Source organism: Apis laboriosa, unplaced genomic scaffold, assembly GCF_014066325.1.
Source record: "Apis laboriosa isolate Shangri-la unplaced genomic scaffold, ASM1406632v1 scaffold58_cov148, whole genome shotgun sequence".
Lineage (NCBI taxonomy): Eukaryota > Metazoa > Arthropoda > Insecta > Hymenoptera > Apidae > Apis > Apis laboriosa.
Genome location: NW_025223827.1, coordinates 926,798 through 935,552, shown reverse-complemented (window position 1 = coordinate 935,552; position 8,755 = coordinate 926,798). Strand labels below are relative to the sequence as shown.

General features: G+C 25.9%; 3 protein-coding genes across 4 annotated transcripts; 1 reads left to right on the top strand and 2 right to left on the bottom strand.

Annotated features, from left to right (window-relative positions):
* On the bottom strand, nucleotides 1-1,063 carry LOC122717785 (2-iminobutanoate/2-iminopropanoate deaminase). Of its 2 annotated transcripts, none has more exons than XM_043942177.1 (5): nucleotides 903-1,063; nucleotides 604-686; nucleotides 379-447; nucleotides 228-283; nucleotides 1-148 (listed from the first exon to the last, which is right to left on the bottom strand). In XM_043942177.1, exons 1-5 carry the CDS (start codon nucleotides 971-973, stop codon nucleotides 92-94), a joined length of 336 nt encoding a protein of 111 aa, XP_043798112.1. In that variant the 5' UTR covers nucleotides 974-1,063; the 3' UTR covers nucleotides 1-91. The 2 variants fall into 2 exon arrangements, with proteins under 2 accessions (XP_043798112.1, XP_043798111.1); XM_043942176.1 differs by having other exon boundaries at nucleotides 604-764; nucleotides 903-1,055.
* Nucleotides 1,064-3,049: 1,986 nt separating this feature from the next.
* Nucleotides 3,050-5,637, bottom strand: LOC122717784 (serine/arginine repetitive matrix protein 1). The gene is given in 6 exon segments (XM_043942175.1): nucleotides 3,050-3,859; nucleotides 4,008-4,159; nucleotides 4,300-5,060; nucleotides 5,234-5,277; nucleotides 5,279-5,289; nucleotides 5,572-5,637. Coding segments are annotated over 6 exon segments (1,428 nt in total). The 5' UTR covers nucleotides 5,626-5,637; the 3' UTR covers nucleotides 3,050-3,453.
* A 1,201-nt stretch (nucleotides 5,638-6,838) lies between these two features.
* Nucleotides 6,839-8,411, top strand: LOC122717782 (probable tRNA N6-adenosine threonylcarbamoyltransferase). Its single transcript, XM_043942174.1, has 4 exons — nucleotides 6,839-7,100; nucleotides 7,237-7,678; nucleotides 7,773-7,951; nucleotides 8,029-8,411. The coding sequence occupies exons 1-4, from the start codon at nucleotides 6,986-6,988 to the stop codon at nucleotides 8,298-8,300; spliced, it is 1,008 nt and encodes a 335-aa protein (XP_043798109.1). The 5' UTR covers nucleotides 6,839-6,985; the 3' UTR covers nucleotides 8,301-8,411.
* Nucleotides 8,412-8,755: the final 344 nt, after the last annotated feature.

The window sequence follows — 8,755 nt, the reverse complement described above, 5'->3', positions numbered from 1 at the left end:
TAATCAAAGATAAATATATTTTATTAATATATAAAATATATAATAATATTAATATTATTTTTTTTAATTAAATATATAATATTCATAATATTCAAATTGTTTCTACTTCACCAGTAATAGCAATAGCTTCAATTTCAAGTTGTGCTGCCTATAATAATATTTTGCATTTAATTTTAATACTTAAGATTTTAAAATATGTACATATATAAAACATATTCACTTCATACCATTGGTAATTTTCCAACTTGAAATGTAGACCTAGCTGGATAATTTTCCTTGAAAACTAAAAAAAAAAAAAAAAAGTGTATATAAATTTGTTTATAAATAAATTAATAACATAAAAATTAATATATTTATATGTATATATGTAAATCTCACATTCTTTGTAAACTTCATTTACATCAGTGAAATCATTAATATCTTGTAAGAAAATTGTTGTTTTAATAACTGTAAGTAAACATAAAAAATTAACTATTATCATTATTTGAAATATTTAATCTATATTTATATATAAATATAATATAAAACATGATATATAGCTTTTTTAATTAGTTCATAACTAAAGAAAAAATTGAAAAATGAATTTTCAAATGAATATATAACCTTTATTGTAATTAGATCCAGCTTCCTTTAAAATATGTCCCATATTTAGAAGAGCTTGACGAGTTTCTGCAACAGTACCTCCACTAACAAGTTTTTCAGTTTTAACATCAATACCAAGAATTCCAGACAAATACAAAGTATGATTTACAAGTATAGCTTGGCTATTAAAAAATTATTTATAGTAATTAAATGTTTACATAATAAAAATTAATTAAATTTTTGTTTCATTACATTAAAAAAATTTAATGTTTAATCTAAGATGAAAAATATTATAATTTATTAAAATAATTATTGCTTACTTATATGGCCCAACAGGTTTTGGACATAATGGGGATGATATTATTTTTCTTATAGTTTTTTGTGATGCCATTATTTTAGTTTGAATACATTTATTAGTTGATTGAAACTGTTTCACTACGTATTCTTCTTTCTTATTATGAATATTTTATATTGATAAACTTTTGACCTTTTACTAAGAGAAATATCTTATCTTGTATTCAATTCTTTTTTATATATAATTTTCACAAAGATTTTTATATATAATATATATAAAATAGAAAAAATAATACATAAAAATTTAAATATATTTTCATGTTTATTATATTTGTGTTTTATATATAAAATTTACATATAAAGAATTCAGAAGTCAATATAAATTTATTGATATGAAATTAAGATTATATAAGATTTTTATAAATTAATTATAAAAAATTCACAATGTCAGTAATGATATAAAAAAAGATTTTTATTATAAACTAATATAATATAATGTAATATAATATAAAAAATTTAAAGAATTATTTAAAGAAAAAAAAAAGAAAATTATGATTTCTTAAAAAAAAAAAAAAAAGAAAAAAAAATCAAATTGAATGAAAAAATTGTAACTTACATCAAATGCTTAAAAATGCTCAATAAATTAATATATATATGTATCTGTCAGTTTCAATATTATTTCATGTATCAAGATTCATTTGATTTAGACTTTGAGATTGATGCTCGTGTTTTTTTAATTTAGATAAATTTCAATAAAAATAAGTGATAATATGGTAATAATAAATCAAATATATATCTTTTTTTAATATTTTTCTTTATTCTGGATAGTGAGATTTTATGCAACATTTAATAAATTCAAAAACCTTTCTTTTATTGTTGGTTTTATATTTATTTCATAAAATGAAAATATTTTGTAAATAGAAAATTAAATATGATTAATTTTTACAAATCTCAGCCATTTTATATTGAACTAGTTTACTTTAATGTTTTGTAATTTTTCTATTACAAATATGATTTTATAATTTTTTAAAAATTAAAACCAAATCGATCTAATTGAATCATGAATCATAAATAAATTTTTTCTCTTTTTGTTTTTGATTTGATAATATTAAAAATATTATTTGGCAGATAATTCAGCAAAAAATTTGTGATCAATAAAAATAGTAATTAATATTAATTTTATAATTCTATAATTCTAGATTTTGTATTAATTTTAATAGATAAACTTAATTTACTATTTCTGTTTTAAGCTGTATAATAATTTGAATATAATAATATAGGCATGACTTGACTATATTGATTGTCCTTTGAATAATTTTGCTAAATATATCACTATTTATAGTTTGCATATGAAAATAATGATTTAATTTATTTATCAACTAAAAGTTGTTTTAACAATAAAATTTTTAAATTATATAATTTATTTTCAAAGAAAGTTGATCCTTTATTATTTATTAAAAAAATAAATTTCAAATAAATATCAAATTGTAATAAGTTTTCAAAATAAATTTTTAAAATAATTGATTTAAGTATTTATTACACGAATTTGTGTATATGATTATATATGCTCTTCATTAAATTTATAATAAATTTATTTTATTATAACATAAAATTAATTATTTTAATTAATTTTAATTAATTTATTATTATTTTAATCTTTTTAAAAATAAAATAACAAAATTAAAATAATTAAAAATTTAATCACTCCTTAATTATTGATAAAAATTATTAAAAGTTAAATATAATATTAGACATAATTTCAAAAATGTTTTTTTAATAAGAAGATATTAAATAAATAATTTTATAATTTTTAATATATTTTATAAATTATTGTTATCAATTTATCATTTAATTTTAAATATATTTAGAAAAATCCATTGGAAATTATATTAATAAAAATGAGATTATGAAGAAAAAATATAGAAAACATTCATATAATCTTATTTTTGTTAATAAAATTAATTATAGAATATAATTTCTTTTTAATATAAAAATTAATTTATCTTTATATTAGAATATCATTAAAAAGTTTATTTTGATTTAAGTTTAGAATTTTATCAAATAAAAAACAATTTTATAAGATTATTATTTACCATAAATAAAATTATTTAATAAAACTAAATTAAAAAATGAAGATATAAACAAAAGTACATTTTTTTTAATATTATTATTAATCGATACACACGTCATCCTTATTTCTAAATGTCTTGATGAATATAAAATATTACATATAAAGTAATCAAATGAAAAACGAATATTTTGTAGATTAACTTTTACTTGATAAACTGATGAAAATGAGGTTTTTACAGCGCAATCATACCTTTTATTATAATATATATATTTATATAATGTATGTATGTGTGTATTATATATATATATATATATATATAAAATACACATATACATACACAAATACGCTTCCGTGCGTACTTTTTATATGAATGTATGTATGTTTGTATAGATCGTTTACACACTTCTCGCACTCTTTTCTAAGCACAACAAATATTACAGTACATTTTATTAATGATGTTAATATCTATGATGATCGAGAGTGATTTGTAATAGGCTTACGAAATTTCAATGAGTAGTGTTATTACGCCGCCCGCGTCTTTTTCGATTTCCACCAGAAGGACGGTTTGAAGAGGCCCATTGTTCGTAAAAACGTTCTGCTTCTAACCATTCTTGATATTTATACCACCATTCTTCCCATTTTATATAATCATCTAAAGTAAGATCTCGAAGATATCCTCTTGCTTTATAGTAATCATATCTAACGCGAACATCATCCCAACATTCTAGACCTCTTGGTCCTTGTGCTAAAAGTGATTCAGGATAATGTCCTGGTGGCGGAGAATCATATCCTAGTCTTGCAATTCTTTCTTCACCCTCTATTACAACTTTCATTGCATTTTCTCCATCTTTTGTGATGCGCATATTTTCCATATCTCTGCGATCTACACTCCATTGTGCCATTTTACCAAATCTAAAACAGTTTTATATTATTATATAATTTTATATTTTTATATTAATTTAAAATATAATTACTATCAAATTATTATTTCAAATTTTAATTATGATTTTAGTTTTAAAATCTATTTTATATTTTTATAAAATTATTGATTAAATTATACCGTTCAGATAGTGTCATTCTAGGTGGACCCACGTGTGATGTTGTAGAGGAACTATCACTATCTTCACTAGGTGAGGATTCAGGAGGAGGCCTAATCATTTGAGTTGATCCATGACTTGAATGAGTTTTTTCTACCTTTACAGGTTTACGCATCTGTACAAGTTTCATAGTTATATATTGAAATATAGAAAGAAAGTATAGAAAAAATATGTAATAAAAAATAATTAAAAAATTAAACTAGAAATATATATGCTATTTCAAAATCAAAGTAATTTGAACAAAATATGTTTTACCAATGGAATGGAGTCTGGAACTCTTGGATCTTCTGGAATTCTAGTATGATGTTTTTCTTTACGCCGGACTTTGGTTTCTTTTTCTTTAATTATTTTATAGTCTTTTTGATGACGTGGTGGAGGCTGTGGCGTAGGCGGTGGTGTACATGGACGTGGTAAAGGAGGTGATCGTGGTCTAGTTCGAGTTGGTATTACTCGTGAGCTTGATGGTATTACTTCTTTTTGATGTGTTCGGGCTCGAACTGGTGTCAGTGATCTTGAACGCGAACGAGAAGGTTGAGCAATGCGTCGTCGTTCTTTTGGTGAACAAACACTACATGAACGATCAGAACAAGTACTTCCTGTACTTGGACTACGTGTAGGTCTTCCTCTTGTATGTGATTTATCACGTGGTGATCGTGGACTTCTAGTTCGAGGACTACGTGGTCTTTGGATGTGAGGGCTTCGTGGTCTTGGACTTCTTGGACTTCTTGGATGTCCTCTGCTAGGTTCTCCACTTGTTGTGCCACCAACATATAATTCCTTATATCCACTATGTCTCCATCTATTTGGATCTCGTTCCTCTACCTCCAAAAGTTTTTTATTCCAATAACTTGATTGAGATTCACGAGCTTTCCGCATTACACTATCTAATTCTCTTCGTTTTCCTGAATTTTCACCATGTGGTCTGGGTTGTGATATATTGGTATCCATCCGCAATTTACTAGAACTGGTACCACTACCGCTACCTCCTCTTCGTCTATCATAGTCTCGAGACATTCCTGTCATATAAAATATGTATGAAATATTAATGATCTATAAAATTACATATTTTCTTCCTTTTATTTTTGACACAGTTATTCAAAATATAAACAATTATTAATTTTAAAATTAAAAATAAATATTTACATATGAATAAATATTTTTTAAAGTTTCTATTTATACTAATACATACCTGACAGAAATCTTAGAAAAGATATAGGAGGAGCGAAAAGCTGATGATCCAAACTCCTGCGAGAGCAGTGAACACGTTAATTTTCAATACATGATAGAATGCCCATAAAGATGATAATACGTTGGATTAAGAGCCATGAGAGATCGCTAGAAGAACCAGTACCATTCGTCCTTTGGATCAACTGGCCTACGTCAAAAATTCTATGTCACAAATGAGTATCATCTGCAGTGGTCAAGCAGTGGAAAAGTTAGTATTCCCGATCAAAAACATTTTCTTTCAGAATTTAAATTCGCGAAATCCATATGTGGTACTGGACATCACCCGTCGCGAGACCTTACCATCGCCACTCTCCGCATGTCCAGAATTGTAGTACGCTTCGATCCACGATCCATAAATGTTGGTCGCGTGGACTTTCAATGAGTCGAACCAAATTCAGAGATCGCCTTCGAAAGGCGTCGCGCGCGCGTTAACCGAACTTAATCGTGTCCAAGTTTTCGTATTTTTTACCGAACCGAATGCGGATAGGGTGAAGTTTATCTCGGGCATTACCCGGGTAATGCCATGACGGCGGCACTCACGTAGCCGGTTACGATACACGATAAGATTACTCGTCAATGTTATATCGATGGTACACACAAGTAAAAAAATATAACGAACGTTGCGGTAAAGCTTTTTGGCATTTTTTTGACATCATTAAGGATGTCATTCGAACATCACCTTTCCGGTACGCATCGAAGAATATTTCGCCGCGTACGTCTCATAGCCACACCGAAACGCGGCGCGGAATTCGTGGCTCGAGTAACGGGTACGTCAAGGTCACGTAAAGGCCCGACTGTGCGATTTCGCGACCGGCGGAACTGTATCTTTCGCGACACCATTTCAGATATTACCCGGGTAACACCTTATTGGTGTCGTAACGAAGAACTCGAGAAGCGCGGATTACCTCAAATTGCTTGAGGAAATAAAGAAAAAGAAAAAGAGTGTCCGGAACCGGTATATACTCGTATAGCCTCCTTCGCTTCTTTCTTTCATTAAAAGCGAAGGTCGGCTCTTCTCGCTTTTTCCATTTGCTGGTACACACCTTTGCACTATATTTTTTAAAATGTAGCTTCACAAAACTCTTACTCGACAGTATTCAAATAGATCTAACTTTGATAGCGTTGTCTGCTATTCGTATCGAAGCGTCAGAGGCGTTCATTCGTTCGCACTCGACGGTCACTTTGAAAATCAATTGCCCACCTAGTGAGCGCTACTCGAGGAATTTCACGACATTCACCGGACTCAAGAATCTTTCGAGATAACGACACTCACTTTTCTCACCGCGGCAAATTGCAAACTTGCATTTTCTGGCACGAGAATCGATGAATCACTTCCGCGTGACGTTTTACGAATGAAGATTGTTAAGAAGACTTTCCTTGTGGAGCCGCACCAAATACAAAGAGTGCATTCCAAACGAAATAAATAACAGATGTCGCTGCACAAATTCAATATTCATAAATTTTATACATTATTTATAAATAATTTTTTTTTCAAAATAATTTATAATAAATAATTTTTATAAAAATTAAGATTATTTTTACTATTTTTTATATGTAATATATATTATAATTGAAAATCAAGTAAAGTTAAATAAATATGATTCTATTGCGCATGTATCTATACTTTCTATTGGATAATTACTTAATTTACCAATGGTTGTTCATCATATAAATTTGTTTTATATTTTTTAAAATTAAACGTAAAAATATAAAAATGACAATTGCAATTGGATTCGAAGGTAGTGCAAATAAATTAGGTATTGGAATTATTCAGAATCAGAATATTTTATCAAATGTACGGCATACGTATATTACTCCACCAGGTGAAGGTAAACTTAACCTTTAATGATTATTTTTAATTATAATATAAAATGTAATTTGAATATAAAAATATTACATATATCTTATTTATTAATACATATAAAATATTATTACATAAAACCTTTTAAAGATTATTTTGAAAAGGCTTTTTACCTCGTGAAACTGCACAACATCATAGAGAATATATACTTAATATTCTACAAAAAGCATTGGATGAAGCTAAAATAATATTGAAAGATGTAGATATAATATGTTATACAAAAGGACCAGGAATGGGTGCACCATTAACAGTTACTGCATTAGTAGCAAGAACAATTGCTCAGATATATAATAAACCAATAATAGCAGTAAATCATTGTATTGGTCATATAGAAATGGGAAGATTGATAACAGGAAGTATAAATCCCACTGTTCTTTATGTTTCTGGTGGAAATACACAGATTATTGCATATTCTCGGCAGAAATATTGTATTTTTGGAGAAACAATAGATATTGCTGTTGGGAATTGTTTAGATCGTTTTGCAAGATTGTTAAAACTTTCAAATGATCCTAGTCCTGGTTATAATATAGAACAATTAGCAAAAAAGTAAGTTCTTTTATTATGATAAAATTTAAATCTATTAAAATTATATAAATTTAATTAATTATATTTTATATGTAAAATAATATTATATATACAGAGGAAAAAAATTAGTTCCATTACCTTATGTAGTAAAAGGAATGGATGTATCTTTTTCTGGAATTTTAAGTTATATAGAAGAACATATTTCTTCTTGGCTTGATTCAAAAGAATTTACTTCAGAGGATTTATGTTTCTCTTTACAAGAAACAATATTTGCTATGCTTATAGAAATTACAGGTTTTTTTTATTACTTATGATTTATATAAAATATTATATACAATAAAGTAAATATTATACATTTAATATTATTATAGAAAGAGCGATGGCCCATATAAAATCATCAGAAGTATTAATTGTTGGTGGTGTAGGATGTAATGAAAAGTTACAAGATATGATGAAAATTATGTGCAAGGAAAGAAATGCAACACTTTATGCTACAGATGAACGATTTTGTATAGATAATGGTGTAATGATTGCTGTTGCTGGATTACATCAATATAAAAGCCAAGGAAATACTCCATGGGCAGAAACAACTTGCATACAAAGGTATAGAACAGATGATGTACATGTTTCCTGGAGAGAATAAATTAATTTTATGTAGATTTGTATATGGAATTGTTTAAAATGTTCATTGTTAATGAAATAAAAGTAAAAAAAAATGTATATGTAGAATAATAATTAATAAATTTTGATTTTGATTTTATATGATTATAATACAATATGTAATTAATATAATATAATAATTAATATTATATTAAATATTATATAATTGTTGATGATATTATATAATGTTGATTATTGTAAATTGATTTTATCCTTAATTATAATTTCTATATTAAGCAAAACTTTATTTTATATATTTATAATATTTTTTATGTTTATGTTTTTCTTTTTATTTATGACGATATAGATAAAATGAATGTAATTATATTGAATATATTCAATATAAAATTCTATTTTATATTGAATACGGAATACATTCCATTTCAGAAGATAATTTGATCTTCAAGTTATTTAATTTTCGAGTTTATAATAATTTGA